The sequence below is a fragment of the Ochotona curzoniae genome, unplaced genomic scaffold, assembly GCF_017591425.1.
Source record: "Ochotona curzoniae isolate NIBS_2020 unplaced genomic scaffold, NIBS_Ocur_1.0 patch426, whole genome shotgun sequence".
In the NCBI taxonomy this organism is placed as follows: domain Eukaryota; kingdom Metazoa; phylum Chordata; class Mammalia; order Lagomorpha; family Ochotonidae; genus Ochotona; species Ochotona curzoniae.
The window spans coordinates 1,011,969-1,032,248 of NW_024467002.1; the positions used below are offsets into that span (position 1 = coordinate 1,011,969).

Here is a 20,280-nt window from a genome sequence, read left to right on the forward strand (position 1 = left end):
CATGCAAATATTGTCCAATCAGCTGTAATCCTGTGCTCGCTGACCTTCTAGGGTCACAATGTCCTCCTACACGTTTTATATGACAAAAGCGATAAATATATGCTTCAAAGATATAATCATTATAATAAAGTATTCTTTGAAACATTTATAGCGACACATATAATACTAAAAAAGCAAGAAAATTAAATCACACCATATTGAAAGGTTTCTGCATCTCACTGTAAGTTAATGCAAAGCTAAAGCTGGTTCCACAATGACAAGATAATGTGTACTGGAGACCGCTTCCACACGGTGAGCCCGGAATAAGCACTAAGAGAACAAGCGGGGGAAAGTCGCTGCTGAAGAATTGAGATGCTGCAATACAGCCACTGTATGTGAGAGGTACAGCAGAGGGACAGAAAAGAACTAAGAAAACAAGAAGGCGCAGACAAAGCCGCAGCTCCGACAGCACGGCCGCCGCGTGGGTCCGGCTCCCAAGGCAGAGCTGGTCAGATTAAAGGGGAAGCAGCCCCGAGACCGAGTGACCTGCAGGGGTCAGCGAGCGCCGGCCTCCTGTGCCAGGATCCACGACCAGGAAGGCACCCGTGTGGCCACACCACCACCACCCCTCTAGACAGACAGGCCTGCCCCTTCAGAGAGGACACGAAGGGCAGAGGACAGTTCAGCTCTGCCCAGAACTCCCGCTGGACAGAAGCACCCCGCACGTGGGCCGAGGGAGACAGCTCCCTGTGCACCCACCCAGACTCGGTTAAAGGGGCCACTGCACCCCTCCGAGCAGGCACGCCTGCAGTAGCTCTTCGCATCCTAGCTTTACTGTCCTAGAAAAGAAAATCAAACCACATTTCTAATAACAACTTTTAAAGATGAGCCAAGGGGCTGACACGGGGGCATAGCAAGGTCAACCCCTTCTTGAGACCCCAGCATCCCGTGAGGGCACCCTTCAAGTCCCTCTGCCCCGTTTCCCACGCAGCACCCTGCTTGTGGCCTGGGACATCGGTAGAGGAGGGCCTCGGGACCCTGCACCCGCGTGGACAACCTGGAAAAGGCTCCTGACCAGCCCAGCTCCAGCCGCTGTGGCCATTTGGGGAGTGAACCAGCACCACCGAAGAGTGTGGTCTCTGCAATTCTTTCAACTAAAGCAAATAAACTTACACACACACAGACACGTGATGACAAACGGTATTCCAAAGGCAAACAATTACTTACGGGCAGTAGGATTACAGGGAATTTTAATCTTCTGTTGCAAAAAAAAAAAAAAAAACAGTTTCTAATGCGTATGTTACTTATGCAATGAAGGCACGTAAAGAGCTGTGGACCAAATCCCTTACTCGCAAGTGCATAAAAAACCTGGAAATAAAGTTGCAGACGCGAGAGGCAGGCGCACGCGCGAGGAGCACGCCCCAGCACGCGCACCTACAGCGCGGTGCACGGCTCCCCAAGTTCCGAGGGTGCACCCGCCGTGTGCAGACCCCTCGCCCCGCGCCGGACGCAGGGCCAGCAGGTCAGCTGCACCCCCAACCGTAACCCTAGGGAGCAGCAGGCCGGGACTGCCGACCCGCCCGGCTTCCTGCTGCGCCCTCCACAGCACGCTGGCATCGCTGCACCAGCAGGGTCACAGGGAGCCAGGGAGCGGGGGGACAAAAGGCACAGTCCGGGCCGGGGCGCGGCGGGGAGGTCTCCCCAGACGCACGCGAGCTCCCGGCTCGGAGGGCAGCCCTGCAGTCGGCAGACGCGGGACACGCAGCTACCGAGGGGTCGGCCGGCCGCCAGCCTGCGCGCTCAGCCCTCAGCCGGCCGCGGAGCGCGCGGGGACGCACACCGCGCGTGCGCATCCTCCCGAGCGGCAGAGCCCGCCCCTTCCGGGGGCGGGCACCTCCGCGGGGCCGTCCTCCTTCCGGGCCGCAGAGCCCGAGCGGCACCTTGGCCGTGTCCTTCCCCGCGTCGGCCCGTGCTGGTTGGCAATCGAACGCGAAGCCTCAGCGGGGACTTCCGGGTCCTCGCCCGCCGGGCTCCACCTTCCAGAAGTGGCGTCACGGCGCGCCGGAGGCCGCGTCCCCGGATGTAGGGTTTTGCATCCGGCCTCGCCGCGCTTCCCCGCCCGCCGCCGAGCCGCGTGCGCCTGCGCGGCGGCGCGCTCCCGTCGTCCCCCGCCTGACTCGCTCTCCGCCGTCCGGGGCGCCGCGGCCGAGTCAGGAAGTTCAAGATGGCGGCCGCGGAGGCTCCGGCGCTGCGGGACCAGCCCGAGTGAGTAGCGCGCGGGCGCGTGTGTGTCCGCGAGGCCGGGAAGCGGCGGGGACCTGCGGCGGTCGGGCTGGCGGCAAAGTTGAGGCCGCGATGGCGAGAGCCAAACTTTGCCTTTCCGGGCCGGCGGGCGGCCTGGGAGCCGGGGCGGCCCCGGGGGCCGGCGGCGCGAGCGGCCTCCCCCGGTGCGGAGCGCGTGGCCCCGGCCGCGGAGGCGCCTTGCCATTCGGCCCTGCGGCGGGGGAGGAGCGGACGGGCGGAGCTCCCGGGGTGCCGGGGGACCCCCCGAGGGCGGCAGGCGGAGCACCCCCGGCCGGGCCGCGACCTGATCCGCCTTGGCCCTGAAGGAGAAGGGGTGCAGAGTGAGTCTTGGGGGGCGGGTGGTGGGCCAGGTATTCCGTACTCTTCTCCCGCCCCGTCTCGCTTGGCCACCTTTTTTCTTTCTTTCTTTCTTTTTTTAGTTTTCCCCCTCCCCCCATTGGTTGCTTGCTTATTTGCCAACTTGCAAAGTTGCGGCAAAGTTGAGCTAGAATCTTTTCTCTGAGTTTTCAAGGCCTGGCAAAGCCTGGCCGCGGTTCTGTATTTAGCAGGACGGGGGATGTGCAAGTGGGAATTGTTAGGCTGTCTCCCAAACCGGACCACTCTGTCTGTAATTAAAGCTGATGGAAGAATCCACGCGGCCAAGTGGAACACCGGCTCGGGCTGCCCCGGCTCGCCCCGTGGCTTCACGGAGAACGGTTCTCTTGCCTGCTTTTCATGTCTGTGCTGGAAGAATTGAAAAAAAGCAGCTGGACGGCAGAGTGGGCTTTGAAGGCAGTTGCGTGTGCAGCCGGGGTCTGCTGCACCTGCGCTGTCGCGACCAGAGGACAGCTCTCTGCAAATAGCTGTGACACTTCATCGCGTGCCTTCCGCTCTGGGCTGCTCGGTGATCCACTTTATTCAGGGTGATGCCCTGTTCTTCACGCAGGGTTTTGGAAAGCTGCTCTAGTGTTTTCACAGTTCGACTTACCTGGAAAACAAGTGGGTGTGAAGCGGGTATTTGGCCGTCTCGGTGCCCCCGTTTGGCACATTTGAAAATATTCAAAGAGCTTGCCATGGACAGCATGCTGCTCATCACGAGTGCTCGAATATAGTCCAGGCAGTTCTAGACACTGAGGAATCACAATTATATAAATCTTTGCAAAGTAGAAATTTCGTAGAGTAAAGGTGAAGGAAAAGTTCTGTGTGTGGGCGGTAGGTGAAGCCGGGCACGTTGCTGGAGAGCCAGGGAGACCCTCGGCCTGTGCTGGTTGCTGAAGGCTGAGCCCTCTGGCCGGGCTTTATCTGTGGAGGTCATTTGGGGCATGAAGCGGGAGCCTATGAAAAGTCTTTCTCTGACCCTCCCGTCTATTGCTCTCTTAATGAGCCTAGCGGAAGTAGATTCAGTTATTGATGAAACTAAAAACACAGCAATTAAGTAACTTCAGACATAGAAACTAAGTAACTTGGGGCAAAGTTGCTACTCCCGCTGCAAGTCTGTTTCCGCTGACTTACTGCATTGGGTGCAGCTGCTGTCGGACACCTGCAGCAGCTCTGCAGCAGCTCGGTGGGTATGAGTCACGGCGGCACGCCCTGGCACGCGGCAGGTGTGATGGCTCTGGGCTGTGCGTCTTCTGCCCTCGTGGCGCCTAGCCTCTGGCCCAGCCTGGCCTTGGCTGTCGCAGTGTGGAGAGTGAACTGGTGGGTAGAGGTTTCCCAGCTTCCTCTACCTCCCACTCAAGTAAACAAAATGAGTATCTGTAAGGTAGAGGCCATTCTCCTATTGGGCGCCCTAGAAAGGGCCTTTAGGGGGGTGCAGGACATTTCTGCTTAAGGGAAGCTGTCATTTCCTAACCTGATTTGGAAAAAATGCGGACAGAGCGGAGGTCTCTTTGAAGATGAATTTTGGACTCATTCTTCCGTCCGCCTTGGTTTTAACTGTGTGTTTAAAGTGTTGTAATTGCCACAGGCAGTTCACCACTGCCCTTGCAGAGCAAGGCCATCCTCACCATTCAGTTATGTCAGAGTTGTATATAGCTTGTAACCGGCCTCGTACGCAAACCGGAGGTAGTGAGTGCTCCAACCCAGCGTTTCCCGGTCAGATTCAGCATGGCTGTTCTTTGGGAGGATAGCTGAAGGGGAAGCTGAAGCAACACTGACAGCTGTTTCAGGGTCGAAGCCCCGCAATCTGACTGTCTAAAAGGTAATGCTTCGCAAGTGCACCAATTCTGTTGCACGTCTGGTGTTGTCTGAAAGCTTCCTGTCCAGCTCTGCTCCCAGTGATTCCAAGATGCTGCCTAGCACTTAGTAGTCTCAATAAATACTTGTTGTAGGACAGACTTGGTGTAGACCGAGCTGGAGTCTACATCTTTCTGCTAAATGCGCAGGGCCAAATTGTAGATGCAACTGTTGCAAGAGTAGATTTATGCACATATAAATTATATACTTTGTGTGTCAATAGAAGCGCCTAAATAGGACATCAGGTTTAACCTTTTCCGAAAGTTTTGAAAGGAGGGCACTTATTTCACATTGATTTATTTATTTGAAAGGCACAGTTAGATGGGGTGAGACAGAGAGCTGTCTGACCTGGCGCACTCCCCACGCCTGGGAGCAGAGCTGGGCTGCTCAGATGCTGTTGCTGCTTGCCCATGTGGTTTCCCTGGGCCAGCATGTGGGTCATTTTCTGCTACTTTTTCTGTTCCATTAAGATGGATCCAGGGTTTGAACTTGTGCCAGTGTCCACTGCAGGCCCTGGCGCTGCCTGCTGCATCACAGCACCGCTGGCCCCGGGCAAGGTGGTTTGTTGTGTCAGCATGGTGGTCTCCTGTTGCATTCATTCAGGTTAGAAAGTTCTTCATAAACCAAGACTGTAGCTGCCTTTCCCAGCAGGTCGTTGTAATGTGCTCTGCCATTCGTGTCTTCCTGATTCACCTGGTCAGGTGTCAGCTGTGGCTTTCTATGAATTGGCTTCGAGAGATAGCAGGGGAGAGGGGAAGTCTTGCTCCCTGCCTATCCCTGCCGAGGGGGCGCTGGCACTGTTACGGCTGACCCGCTTGTCTCTGAGCTGCTCAGGCAGAGTGATCAGAAGTGGAGTCTATCCCTTAACCTCCTCTGTGCTCAGGCAGAGCTGGGATCCTGGCGAAACTCCTGCTCCCAGCTCTTAGGGACTAGGGATTGCTTCAGAAGGACATCATTTTCTCTATAAACAATTTAAATATTTTAAATAGAAACTTCTAAAACTTACAGATTGTCCTTAGAAAGTGTCAGACAAATTAAGGTTTCAAAAACCAGATTTTATTTTTATTTTATTTTTTTTTAGCAAGAGGTGATTTGAACATAAATTGTGGTTATTGCACACCCTGTGAATGGGGATGTGCTGAGTCCTGTGCACCCTGAGGCGCTGAGCAGAGACCCCTCGGGGCTGGTCTGCGAGCTCTCGATGAGTGCAATGTTTGTGGAGATCCTCTAGACGGTTGTTTAACCCACTACAGGCTGGCTCGTCTGTGCTCTGGGATTGGGGCAGTGGACGAACACACAGATAAGACTTTTGATCTCGCAGTGCTTCTGTTACAGCCACTGCTTGTGTAGGTGCTGCCCACTGCCGTGGAGAGGGACTGTGTGTGGGTGAGAGTTGTGAAGCAACACACAGCAGACACATGAGGTAGGCAGCAAGGAGCCACAGTGTGTGTGCCTAGGGCAGCATTCCTGCCAGAACCGAGTGCTGGGCGGCTGGCATGGCGAGGAGAGAGTCGGGGCTCATGAAGCAGTGTGTTTGTACTTTGGGGTGGGACGCAAGCTCAGATTTCATGAAGAGGCGGCCATTTTAATGGTATCTTTGGGTGGAAAGTGTTCCTGGCTGGCTTGGATTCTGACTTGACTTGATGTGTCCCTGACACCTCCTTGTTCTTCAGCACCCGCGGGTCGCGTGGACGTTTCTGGACCCCTTGATGTGGCAGCCGTGTATGCCATGAGCTCATGTGCACCGCAGCAAATCTGTGGGCTGTTTGCACAGGGAAACGGCTTGCCTGGGGTGCTGGGGAAGCCGTGCGCTTTGACGGAATACCACAAACCCGCTTCCTGGGGGATCACTTAGCTCTTGGTAAGCACTTCACAGCTGTTGGCTGCTGCGAGCCTCAGGACCTTGCAGGCAGTCACTGTAGTCTCTTTGTAGATGAACTTGCCAAGAGCACATCGTTGGTGACAGGTGCTTCTGGGGACAGCTTGGGCACTCAGCACGTAGGGGCTTGCTTGGGTTTAGCTGCGTGAGTATGATGTTGTATTTTGGGCACTGAGGTTTTTACATGACTAAGATTCATGTTCGATATTTTACCAGGTTCCCTCTGCCCGTCTTCTGTTGGCCTGAATTGACTGGAAGCCGAGGGCTAGAGGGAAATGGGACATGCACTATCTTCTGGATTTCAGGGAAGGGGGTAATTACTTGTGTGAGCAAAGTTTACCAGTGAAGTTGAGGTGTCTTTGTCTTCTATCTGTGGGTTTGTTTTGTTTTTAAGATGTCTTGATTTGGAAGGCAGAATGACAGAAAGAGGGATGTGTGGAGGTTTGTGCTCCTCACTGGTTCAGTTCCAAATGGCCACACGCACCATGTGCAAGCCAGGCCGAAACCAAGAGCCCCCGGCCTGCCTCCCTGGGTAGCAGGGGCCGAGTGCTTGCCATCATCTGCTGCCTGCTGGCCGGGGAGCAGGAAGCTACAGCGGAAGCATGGTGGGCAGGACTTGAACTGGCGCCCTGAGATGCCGCTCTGACATGCAGTGACCTCGCCTCCTGCACATTGCCTGCCTTTTTTTTTTTTTTGATTTGTTTTTCTTGAAAGAGTTCGAGAAGGAGGGGCAGATCTTCACTGGTTCACTCCCCACTGGCCACCATGGCCAGAGCGGAGCCAGTCTGATCAGAAGCCAGGAGCTTCCTGTAGGTCTGCCATGTGGGTGCAGGGGACCAGGGACTTGGACTGTCCTCCACGGTTTGCCCAGGCCACAAGGAAGCAGCTGGATCGGAAGTGGAGCGGTTGAGGTGTGCCCAGATGGGGTGCTGGAGCCACTGGTGGAGGATTAACACACTACACAACAGCGCCCCTGCACCCCCCAGTTTTTTAAATGCAGAAATATTACCATTTTTCATCTGTTTTAAAAGAAATGGTGATCCTAGAAGACACAGCTGTTTTGTGTGTCTTCTCCTGCTCCTCATGGAGGCCCAGCTTTGACCAGGCACAGCTTTCTCCACACTGCCCTTGTGGTCCTTTTCGCTGGTCTGTAGTTCCAGGTCAGGGTGGGCAGGCTGCCCTGTAGCTGGGTGTTCTCTGCATTCCCATGTTTATCCTGTCATTTCTCATGGGTTTTGTCAAGGTTATTGGAGCCTGACAGCTGGCAAGAGCCTTAGAACACAGGTGTCATTACAGTCCAGCCTTGCTGCTCCTGGGCTGCTGTGACTCCAAGGGACCTCAGATTGTCCCTCCCAGAGCTGCTTCCGTGTTTTGTCATCTGTTAGAATCGATCCATTTGGAATCTTGCCCTCCGTTAATTTATCCCACAGCTTGGTACTCTGGTGGCATTCCTCTGCTTGGAGTTGGCTGTCTCAAACTCTGACCTGGGGCACCCGCTTCCTCCTGTCAGTGTCCTGTTCTCCAGTGCAGTGTTACGTTAATATTAACCCTCCTGTCGTTCGCTCTCCCCGCAGAAAAGTTGAGTTTAACGAGTAAGCTGGATTTTTCTTCTGTGATCTGCACAACCCCTTTCCTGATCACTCCAAAATCTTGTCCTGTGTTTCTCCCGTGTTTTAGTCATTTTGTAGTTTTCTTTCTGCCGGACCGCAGTTTCCTTGGAGGAAGAGGGAATTGGCCTAGGACACATGCACTTTCCTGCCACTTGACTTAATGTCCACATGTAGTAGGTGTCTTTAAAAAACTCTGAAATTCAACAGTTTGGCAAATACAGGCTCAGGAATTCTTACCTTGCCAGGGACTGAAGCTGATGGCAGGAATAGCACATTCACTAAGCAGTAGTGGAGTGTGTAATTTGAAGCACTAATGAAATAGACCATGTTTTTCTCTCAGTGTGATTTATGGCCTGAATCCAGTTAATTAAAACTTTGATTTCATATTCTAAGATGTGCTGATTGATTCTGAAACAGTTAAAGGGAGAAGTTAGATACTGCGTTGCTGAGCGGTGATGCTCAGGAGGCTGAGCTGAGTGCCTGGCACAGTGTTTCAACCTCTTCCAGCTTCATGCAGGTCTTTTGTTGTGAAACCCCACCACAGATCGAGGCGTATCTGAAATGTGATTGGACCTGCAGTTGCCTGTATTGAATTACTTGATAACTCATGAACTGAGCAGAACAAGCTCCCCAGCCCTTAATCGTTTCAGCATAGTACCTACTAACTACACATTTTTGGAAGCTAATTTCTCATTTGAAATTCAGAGGGATTAAATAATTTACTGAACAGTTATTGGGCTGAACTAATGAAATGGCTGATGCTAGGCTGTTAATTGACCTAGAGAAAGTCCTTCTGTTTGGTGCAAGCTGACGTCATGTGGTTGCTTGGTGTCACTTGCAAGCCTTCTTTGAACTCCTTGCAGTTTTACCCCTTGGTGTGTGGGTCAGTGTTGATTTTAGAGGAGTATCTTTGTTTTGAAGGTTTATTTCTATGGAAAGGCAGATTCACAGCGAGAAGGACAGACACAGAAAGATTTTCCATCCTCTGGTTCACTCTCCAAATGGCTGCAGCAGCTGGGACTGAGCAAGTCAGGAAACAGGAGCTTGCCCTCCAGGTCTCCCACATGCATCCAGGTCCAAGGCCTTGGGCCGTCCTCCACTGCTTTCCCAGGCCACAGGCAGTGAGCTGGATGGGAAGCGTGCAGCCGGGACATGAACCTGTGCTCATAGGGGATGCTGGTACTTGGAGGTGGAGGATTAGTTTGATGAGCTATTACACCAGTCTCTACAGGATTTTTTTTTTTAAGATTTATTATTACTATTTCATTTTTTAAAATTGGAAAGTAAGATTTATACAGAGAAGGGGAAAGAGATCTTCCATCCACTGTTTCACTCCCCAAGTGCTTCAGCTGCTGGTGCTGAGGCAGTCCATAGCCAGGCCGGAGGCAGGGAGCTGGGTGGGAGGTGGACGGCTGGGCTACAAACCGACACCCTCTGAAATCCTCCCGCCTGCGAGGCGAGGACCCTAGGCACTAGGCCCCTGCACCGGGCCCTAGATTTTTTCTAATGTGAAAAAAATTTGCTCTTGACAAATGACCCAGATAGATCAGATTTTTAAATTTCAAGTGGATGATTTCGTCTTCCCTTTGGGGAGCATTTGTTATTAAGGATGGGAAATCAAATTCTGATTGTTTTAACTATGCTCAATTTGGATTCCTTTTTAGTCATTTCATGTGTTGCATATAATTGTATTTATCATTACTGTTCTGAGAATTTGATAAATGTGATTTTAAAATGAGTTGCTTATTTATAGGATGGAGGATGCTGATAATTCTGAAAAGAGTGTAAATGAAGAAAATGGAGAAGTATCAGAAGACCAATCCCAAAATAAACACAGTCGGCATAAAAAAAAGAAGCATAAACACAGAAGTAAACACAAGAAGCATAAACACTGCTCGGAGGACGACAACAAGGACAGAAAGCACCGGCACAGGCGCAAGCACAAGAAGCACAAGCGGAGGGAGGCGGCCGACGCCTCGGACAGGGAGGGCCTGTCTCCGGCCAAGCGAACCAAGCTGGACGACCTGGCTCTGCTGGAAGACCTGGAGAAGCAGCGGGCCTTGATCAAAGCCGAGCTGGATAACGAGTTGCTGGAGGGGAAGGTGCAGTCGGGGATGGGGCTCATCCTGCAGGGCTATGAGTCTGGCTCCGAAGAGGAGGGCGAGATTCACGAAAAGGTGAGGAACGGGAACAGGTCTAGTACCAGATCTTCAAGTACAAAGGGGAAACTTGAACTTGGGGACAATAAAAACAGTACAAAAAAACGAAGTAAAAGCAGATCCAAAGAACGGACTAGACACAGGTCGGACAAAAAGAAAAGTAAGACAGGGATGGAAGTGGTTAAGGACAAAGCGGCAAGGAGCAAGTCAAAAGAAAGGAAAAAGTCCAAAAGTCCTTGCAGAGGGGGCAAGGCTCAGGACCTGGCCAGGAAGTCGCGCTCTCCCCCCCTGCGAAGGCGGTCTCAGGAGAAAAGTGGCAAGGCCAGATCGCCTCCCGAAGAGAAGCTGAAACTTGAAGACAGAAACAAATCAAAAGACAGGAAAAAATCCCCAGTGTTAAATGAGAGGAGTCGTGATCGGGGTAAAAGGTCCCGGTCCCCAGTTGACTTCCGAGATAAATCCAAAGACAGAAGGTCAAGGTCCAAAGAGAGAAAAGCAAGGCGTTCTGAGACGGACAAAGAGAAGAAGCCAATCAAATCGCCCTCTAAGGACGCCTCTTCCGGCAAGGAGAACAGGTCACCCGGCAGGAGGCCTGGTCGCAGTCCCAAAAGAAGGAGTTTGTCCCCGAGACTGCGGGATAGATCGAGGAGAAGCAGGTCTCCGCTCACCGCCGACAGGGGGTCCAAGCACAGCAAGTCCCCCTCGCGCACCCTGTCCCCCGGGAGGAGAGCGCGCAGCCGGTCCCTGGACAGGAAGCGGAGAGAACCCGACCGGAGGCGGCTGTCTTCTCCCAGGTAACCTGGCTCCCCAGTGGTCTTGCTTCTTTACCAGTGCGCCACAGTTCAAAGGGGAAACTGGAACTCACAATGAGGTGGAAATGAATTTATAGTTTTAAACATAACCTAGTTTGCCAGCTATTATTTATAGCATTGAGAGTAGTTTACAGCTGCTGAACTTGATGACAGTTCTTGATTTAGTGTCTGATTTGCTGGGTCGATCCTTTCAGGCCACACAATCCCATGAATTACTCATTTAACAATATAGGTGAAAACAGATTCACAAGGAAGAAAATGAGGTGTTTAAAGATGATCTGGCCTTTCTCTTGTTTTGGTGTGATTTTGGATCAAAACACTATGAATTGGAACCGGTACCCATATTAAAACCTTTTAGTTCCCAGTTCTCAGGATTATCTCATTAATGGGAAGCGCAGCATCCCACCATTGAGGGAGGCTAGCGTGAGAAATGGCTTGGTTTTCATCAGTGGTGATGGTACTTCGTAGCAGGCGGAGTGTCGCTTCTGCTGTATCTTCATGGGGCTAGCGTGACTCGTGCGTTGCTGGGCTTCGGCTCTGAGTGTAGGTGCGGGAGTCCGAAGCCACGGTTGACCAGAATCCTGGGACTGCAGCCGAGTGTCCCTTACACCAGTGCACATTACTTTGGGGAATATCTCCTATAAAATTATCAGCCTAATTTTGATGATGTTGATTTATACAATAGTAAGATGTTACAAAGTCCTAGCCATTTAGTGTATTCATGTTCATAATTTCAGTGTAAAGGTCAAAATATAAGTTGACCTTGAAATCTACATCTTATCAGAAAATTCAAACATGTTGTTTTCAAAGGGCTGTCTTAGGAGATATTCCAACATATTTCTTAATTATCTAGCAGACTTGGAGTTGGGAGAGAAAATTCTGAAGAGTTTATTAAGGACTAGAGTTCGGTATTTGATGCAATTTATTTTTAATTCCGGCAACGGTACAAAAGGAAATCCAAGTAATACACACTGTTTTCTTACTGAGTCTGATTAACTCATGTTAGTAAGTAGCTTGCTTTTTTCATAAAATACTCATGGCAGTACATATAGATTCTTTTTCATTCTTTATAAAAGCAACATGATATTGAAACGTAATAGATGTAACATAATTAACCATTCCTGTTTTGAAATTGATGCAAATGTAAGTCTTTTGCATTTCAGTTCTTTACATTGAAATTCACAAATGTCCCAAGCTGTGTGTGGTTCCTTCTAGATTCAAGAAGCGGACTGGCCAAGTCTGTAGGATAAACATTCACATGGCAGAAGCTGGCTGCCAGACCATTATCAGCTAGATCCATGCAATACTATTTTGTCACCCTTTTTAGGGAAACAAAAATAAGTACTAATAGCCAGCAAATACATTAAAAAGTGCTCTTCCAGCCATTAAGGAAATGGAAATCAAAGCCACCTCACTGCTGTTGGAATGACTGTTATCCCAAGGACAAAATGCTGGTGAAAGGGAGAGATGAATGCAGTCCCTTGGAAAAACTAGAGTGAAGAGTCCTTTAAAAGCTTCAGCCGGAACTGCTGTGTGGCTGGCAGCTTCCCTGTTTGTGTATGTATCCAAAACACATGGAATCGTTGTAGCAAAACAGCACATTCTTTACCATGGCTGTTGTAACACTACTCAGGACAGCTGAGATGCCCGAGCCCTGGTGTCCCTCACTGGGTGAATAGATGAGGAAAATGAGATATATATGCGCGCGCACAAATACACACACACACACGGCTCTTTGGCTGTAAAGAGGCCCTATCTTTGGCAGCAGAAATGCTTGGAGCTGGTAGACATTGTCAGGATGTTAGCCTTAGATGTGGGGCCTCTGTGTGTGTATTTAAACATAGAATAATCAGTATTGGAGGCTGAGAGAAGTGTGGCATGGGATAAAACAAGATTGAATCATGAGTACAAATCAAGGTTAGATGGAAGGAATGGGCTGCTAGTGTCACACACAGCCATTGTCCCATCTAAGCAAATATGAGAAAGGAGCTCTTGGAAGAAAAAAGGGCTGAGCTCTTGGGCGGGATTGTCACTGCCTCACTAAGAACTGGGGCCTTTATCCTGCAGTGACACTCCATGCTCTGGACAGTCCTTTATTCCATCACGGTACGGCGTTCTGTGGCCTTTGAGAAGGCTCACATGGTGTACTGAGAGGAATTTCCTCAGGAGACCCTCCCAGGAAGTGCTTCTCAGTGTGAGTTAATCAGCCGTGTCAGAGGGGTGCTGTGCTTTTCCTAGGCCACATCCAAGTTGTAAAGCAGATTCTGTTTTTACGCTTTCAGTGTGTGGGACAGGGATTATAACATCCTGTCATTTATTTGACCTGTTGAGATTGTGTGTCCTGTACCAATTAGAAAGTAAGAAATGTTGAAGACCTGTTCTTAAAAATCAAGTGATAAAAAGCACATTAAGGAAGCATGAAACCCCGTGGGAACTGTGTACGGTGGCGGTGAACAGGAGAGGTTGGAACACGCACTTGTAGACATTTCAAGGTGTAGAGAAGAGAACTTGAGACTGAAGGAATAGTATTGGGCAGCTTTGTAATCACTGAAATGAGAATAGGTGGCTTTTCATAGTTACTCAGACTGTGAGATCAAGGGGATAGGCCTTCCGTTCTGGCCCCAAGAGAGCAGCAAAATGTCATGGAGTCTTAAGTTGTGATACAGACGTGGCCAGTGAGTACCACCTGAGGTGTTCCTTACGTGTAGAGTGGTCTCATTTATTTTTGTATTAACTTGCGTTGGATCCCGTTAAGGACACGCCCACGAGATGATGTCCTCAGTAGACGGGAGAGATCCAAGGATGTCAGCCCCATCAACAGATGGTCCCCGACGCGAAGGAGAAGCAGGTCTCCCATCAGAAGGCGGTCTCGCTCCCCACTGCGGCGCAGTAGGTCTCCAAGAAGAAGAAGCAGGTCCCCACGGAGAAGGTAAGCACATGTGTGTTCTAGAATGTTGATTGGTAGCCTTTTGCTTTATGGCACTGAAGATTTGTGAAGTCCACGGTTTTCCTACAGGTGTCATTTTTATCTGAAAATCCTGACTCGGGTCCCGTGGTCGGCTTTGGCCTGTGTGATGTTTTAGGAGCACAGATTTTTCTGTCCTGTCATTTCCCTTCAAATTGAAACATGTTGTTGCTCATTGAAACTCAGTTCATCTGTAGGGCATTTGTTTCTCTGTTCAAGAGAAATGAATATTAAGTATGTAAGCTTGTTTTATCCGTTAACCTAGTAAAGCAGATGATGGCTGTAGTTGTGTTTGTCGATTTTTTCCTGATGGCTTTCAGGCAAAGCCCTATTTGAGCTGGCATGGAAACTTATCTGGGTGACTGGTAGATGTTCTGCCTCTCTCAGGATCAGCGCGTCCCATTGTGAAGGGCCTGGATTGGAGTTCCAGCTCCTGCTAATGTACAGCCAGGAGTAAGCAGTGACAACTCAAGTACTTAGGTTGCTGCCACCAGTGTGGGGGACCCAGATGGCCTTCCTGTCTCCCTGCTTTGGTCCGGCCACCCAACTGCTGCTGCCATCCAGGCAGTGGGCCACTGATTGGATGGCACAGCTGTTGATTCTTGCCTGGCCTCAACCTCTTTCACCAAGTAAGAAGCTAAAACAAGCCATTTTCTCTGGAGCGCGTTGGTGGCCGTGTCCTCCTGGAGGTCTCTTGTTGGTGTGATGTGTGGAGTCCTCCTGTTTCACCCTGCTTGGGTAACAGTCCTCAGAAGCTCTGAGAAGGTGCACCGGTCCTTGTTCCAGCTCTGCTGTCCCATTCCCGCAGCGGAGAGCTCTGGGATTCCTTGGCTGTCGTAAAGGCCCCCGCTGGGACACTGCTGCCGTGTGCCTTGGAGTCACGGTGTCCTGGGTGTTCTGTGGGTCACTGAATACTCTCTGGCAGGGATTATGACCACCTGTCCTGCAGTGTTGTCCATCTGTCTCTTTGATTTTTTCCCCATTTTTCTGTTTTTGCTTTAAGATTGTTTATTTGAAAGGCAAAGCTATAGAGAGAGGAGAGACAGAAATCGTCCATCTCCTGGTTCGCTCCTTGGTTAGGTGCAGCAGTTGGAACTGGGCCCGGCCATGGCAGGGAGGTGCCGTACTGGTAGCAGTTAAGCCCTTGGGCCATGCTGGCTGCTGTCCCAGGCCACCGGCAGCCAGTTGCATCTGCGGCGGAGCTTGCGGGACACAAGCTGGTACCCGTGTGCGTTGCTGGATTACAGGCGGCGGTTTTCCCGACCAGACCACAGTGCTGGCTCCTGGTCCCTGTATTGTCTAATTGGGGCTTCTGTGGTGTTCCACTTCAGTTACCTCGTCCATCTTGTTGCCGCTCGGTGTGCTTTCGGTCTAGGGCATCCTGGTCCTGCCCTCCTTCCCCTGAGCGTCTTGTTCTGCTGGCGTTGCTCACCGATGTTCGCACTTAGGCTTCATTTCTAGGACATTGTGGACTTTTTTATTCCAGTCACATAAATAGCATGATTTCTTAGCTGATGCAGTTTGTCTTTCTGTAATTTTATCTTCCTTTAACTTTTCTAGAGTTGTTTTGTTTAAAGACTTTCTTCATCCAGGGGCAGGGTCCTTTGTTGCTGTGTGTTCAGGAGTGAGGTGTGTGATTGACATCAGGGCAGGTGTTTGACCTGACAGGTGGGATGCCCGCTGTGGTCCTTGGTTCTTGAGTCCAGCTCTGCCTTAAGCAGACAGCAGTGATGGCTTGGGGAGCAGGTTTTCTGCCGTTCACATGGGAGACACACGTTGCTTCTGGTTCCCAGCTTCACTGCCCTCCCCTCCCTGAGTCCCCCATGCACTGAGTCCATTCATGGGAACTCTCATTCCCTATTTCCTTCTGCCTCTAAAATAACAATATTTTTTAGGTAAATTTTTTAAGTTTTATTTTTGTTTGAAAGGCAAATGCACAGAGAGGTGAGACAGAAAGTTCTTCTCTTCACTAATTCACTCTCCAAATGGGTGCACCAGGCAGAGCTGCGCTGGTCCGAAGCCAGGAGCCTCCTCCGGGTCTCCCACATGGGTGCCGGGTCCCAAGTCTGTGGGCCGTCCTTGACTGCTTTCCTGGGCCACAGGCAGGGAGCTGGACGGGAAGCAGGCAGCTGGGACACGAACCCAGTGCCGCAGGGCGGAGGATTAGCTCATTACCCTCTTAGAAAATGTTTTTGAGTGAAACTGGGTCTGTTGAGAGCTTCATAGAAGTACCATCTTTGTCTTCAACAGGGACAGAGGCCGGAGGAGCAGGTCACGCCTGAGAAGGAGGTCCCGGTCACGTGGTGGCCGCAGGCGGAGGAGCCGAAGCAAAGTGAAGGAAGATAAATTTAAAGGAAGCCTTTCCGAAGGAATGAAAGCTGAGCAGGAGTCGTCATCTGATGACAAGTAAGGGAACTTGCTGGTGCTGCCACCTGACTACTGCACGTTAGTCCGCTCATCTTGTCCTTGACTCAAAGTCCACATTTTGTACTAAGTAGCTTAAGTTGTGTGGCAGAGGTCATTTTCTTTCCTTCCTTCTTTCTTTATTTTTATTAGAAAGCCAGATATACAGAGAAAAAGAGAAGAGAGTTCTGTCCATTGGTTCCCTCCCCAGGTGGCCCTGATGGCTAGAGCTGAGCTGATCCGGAACCAGGAGCTTCTTCCAGGTCTCCCATGTGGGTGTAGGGAAGGCTTAGGGCCGTCCTCGACTGCTTTCCCAGGCCAGAGGCAGGGAGCTGGAACAGCTGGGATACCAACCAGCGCCCATATGGGATCCTGTGATTGCAAGGTGAGGACTTCAACCATTAGGCTACTGTGCTGGGCCCCAGAGATAATTTTCTGAACTGCGTAGACCTTGAAATTGGTCAATATTGTGAAATCTAGCAGTTAAACTGAAGGCCTGTATCCCAGTTTTCTTGTATTCCAGTGTCCTCAGCATTATAAAATATTCCAAAAGACATGCAGTTACAACCTGGGTACATTAACACAAAAACAGCAAACTTTCACCTTATAATGATATAATGCCGTCACCCAAATACTCCTTAAAGCAAGAACATCACTTTGTTAATTTTAAACAATAAGAACTTAATGAGACAGAGAACATAACTTAATATAAAAACTTGTACTTAAAAATTGGCATACATGATTAAGCAATGCTGTATAGAAAAAGTGCTATATGAATAACATGCATTCACCACAATTGATTGGAATTTCAGCCTCCAGGATTTACTTGCTGGCTGTTTTAAGTTTGAAGCTTCTCTGCAGGCACAAATTGAATAGGATGTTCCTGTTTTGTAAACTCCTGAATGTTTGGGACCTGGGGCTGGCTTCTCCAGAAGCCTTCTGGCCACAAACGTCTGCCACCACGATCAAATTTAGATTTACATTCTTTTTTCCAGTGCCGGCCTCTTTGGCACTTAGGACATATTCCTGGGGAGTGACTGTTAGAAGTATCAACATGGTATCTTTGAGTTGTAGGAAGCATCCGGCAATTTTTTCTCAGGTGTCCTCGCTTGCCACAGTTAAAACATTTAGCATTCATTTGCTTTTGAATGGCAAAGGTTTCAAGTGCTGCTAGGTGGGCACGGTGTTTAAATGTGCCTATGTTGCGACAGGCTTTGAGGTAACCAAAAATATCTTCCTTTTCTTTTATAGGACGAATAACAGTCTGGCAGTCCTCGTTTGCATTCTCAAAAGCCAGTTGCTTTAATAACAATTTCCTAGTGCCTTCTCCTCTAACTTGTTTTTCTATGGAGTCTGTCAAACGCCTTACAAAATCAGCATAAGATTCTCTGGCTCCTTGAAAGACTTTTGTATAACTGCCTGCAAATTCAGACCCAGCTTCAATTTTCTCCCATGCCCACAATGCTACGTCTCGTATATGAATGAACGCAGCTTGAGGTAGCAGTATCTGCTGCTCTGTAGTAACCCACTGTCCATCTCCGACTAACATATCATAAGTCAATTGCCCCCCTCCAGGGAGTTGGCGACCTGATGCTCCTAACGATCGCAATTTTTCCTTAGCCATATCGCTTCTCCACATTTTCCATTGTAAATATTGAGAAGGAGAAAGTCCTATTTTTGCTATTACTTCAAAATCATAAGGAATCCAGTTTGCTCCCTGGCTCCAGCCATTTAAATATTCCCACACATATGAAGAAGTAGGTCCGTAGGACACGCAAGCCTTTTTAAAAGCTGTGATGGCATTAACATCTAAGCTTTCATACGTAGGTTGATGGTTTTCTTGACTAAGTATGATTGGAAAAAGCAATCGGAATTCATGAGGTCTCCGGGGAACATCAGACATTTGGAAACGTCTTTGATCAGATTTAAGAGTGAGATGGCATGGGCTGGTATTTAACTCTTCCATTATCCTATCCTTGTTTACCTCACTAGAGAAATCCTGTGGTTTAACACTACAAATTTTCTTCTTTTTCTTAGTTCTCATTTCATTTTCAGTCACATTATGGTAACATCTTTCATTAGGAGAATCTCTCCTGAGTTTTCTTTTCCTAATTTCCACATCTGCAGCATAAGGCCTTTCTCTTTTAGCTGCATTACAGTGGCATATCCTCACAGGAGGGTCTCTAACACATTCTTTTTCATCTTCTTCATCTGTAGTATAAGCCATTTCTTTCCTAGCCACGTTAAGGTGGCGTCTCCCGTTAGGGAAATCTCTCACAGGCTGCTCTTTGCCATCCTCCTCATCTGTACTATGAGGCGCTTCTTTTTTAGAACTATTACAGTAGCCTTTCCTGTTAGGTGGACCTCTTAAGAGTCCTCTTTCTCTTTCTTCCTTGTCCATATTATGAAACACTTCTTTTTTAGCTACATTTTGGGGGTGTCTCCTCTTAAAGGAGTTTCTTGCACATTCCCCTTCTAAAATTATAATAACAGCTCTAATTAAAGCTGATATAATCCAAAAACTAACTTGAATATCTTCTATCCTTCTGGCCTTTTCAGCATTTTTCTGAGTAAAATTCTTAAATCCAGTTTCTAGTGTCCATTCATCTGGAGACCAACGATTATATTCACCAATAAGCTCTAAATAAGAACGCAATTGCTGCCTAGTTACCTTTGCTCCACTTTTCACTAAAAAATTCTGCATAAGAGAGATAAATGACTGTGCTCTACACTGGTTCTGGCCCATTGTCCCACTCACCACTTTCTGTGGGGGACGGAGCCGATAATAACACGCGTGGACCCTGACTGATGGTCAAAGCCGAAGTTTATTAGGGGCATCAGACTTTATACACTGAGAGTCCGTACTGTTTCCCTCTCTTGATTGGAATTCCTTTTGTTTTGTATATTACACCAGGTGTTCTCATTTACATGCTGTTTATACCAAAGGTAGCCATTTGGTTGTTGTCATGCAAATACTGTCCAATGAACTGCAAACCTGTGCTCGCTGACCTTCCAGGCTCACAATGTCCTCCTACAAACAGATGTGTTAGTTAATCTTCCCAGTCTGAGTTACTTGTTTTTAGGGGGAATTTCTATAAAAGTTAGACTTGGACCCGGCACAGAATGTGCCAGGATCTCAAATGGGTGACAGTTCACATCCCAGCAACTGCGTTTCCCATCCAGCTCCCTGCTTGTGGCCTGGGAGAGCAGAACAGTACAGACAGCCCAAGGCCTTGGGACCCTGCACCCACATGGGAAACTGGGAGGAGGATCCTGGCTTCTGGCTCCAGGGTCAGCTCAGCTCCAACCGTTGTGGTCACTTCGAGAGTGAATCATTGGATGGAAGATCTTCTCTCTGTCTCTCCTCCTCTCTACATATATGACTTTCCAATAGAAATATATATATATGTATATATTTATAGAATATATATATATAGAATATATATATTTATAGATATATATAGAGAGAATATATATAGAAATATAGATATATTCCAATAGAAATATATATATATTTTTTAATAAAAGGTTAGATTTGCAGTGAGTTTGCGCTTGAGGCTGTCTTTGCTATCTGATGCCGTATCTGCCTGTCAGCAGTTAGAGAAGCATTTCTAATGAAATATTGGTGGGATTTTTTTAAGTGTGAACACAGTCATCCAGGCGGTGGGGCAGTGGCCAGTGCGCAGGCAGGCTTGGTTCTTGAGTCACTGCAGGTGCTGTGTCTTGGATCACACAGGAGAGAACCGCCCAGGTCAGAAAGTGAGTGGTGCTGATGCTGAGGAGCTCAGAGTAGACTAGATGAAGAACATTGGATGGAGGGACAGTGTTCAGGTAGGTTATGCAGTAGTTAGAGTGCACTTTGCTTTTATGGACACTGAGTAGAGGTTCATAAAAAAGCTGCATCCGAAAGAATTGCAGGATGATGGGTAAGGGTTTCGGAGGACAAGGTCGAGAA

General features: G+C 49.2%; 1 protein-coding gene across 13 annotated transcripts in view; it reads left to right on the plus strand.

Moving 5' to 3' along the window:
- The first annotated feature begins 2,140 nt into the window (after nucleotides 1-2,140).
- LOC121167765 (serine/threonine-protein kinase PRP4 homolog) overlaps nucleotides 2,141-20,280 on the plus strand; it is a 35,248-nt gene continuing 17,108 nt past the window's right edge. For all 13 annotated transcript variants that reach the window (XR_005885634.1, XR_005885639.1, XR_005885638.1 and 10 more), the window contains exons 1-4: nucleotides 2,141-2,244; nucleotides 9,740-10,939; nucleotides 13,713-13,886; nucleotides 16,173-16,328. Coding sequence is in view for 1 of the 13 variants with exons in the window: in XM_040997346.1 (XP_040853280.1) it covers nucleotides 2,204-2,244; nucleotides 9,740-10,939; nucleotides 13,713-13,886; nucleotides 16,173-16,328 (1,571 nt within the window). In the remaining 12 variants the exon portion in view is untranslated. The remainder of the gene's footprint in view (nucleotides 2,245-9,739; nucleotides 10,940-13,712; nucleotides 13,887-16,172; nucleotides 16,329-20,280) is intronic.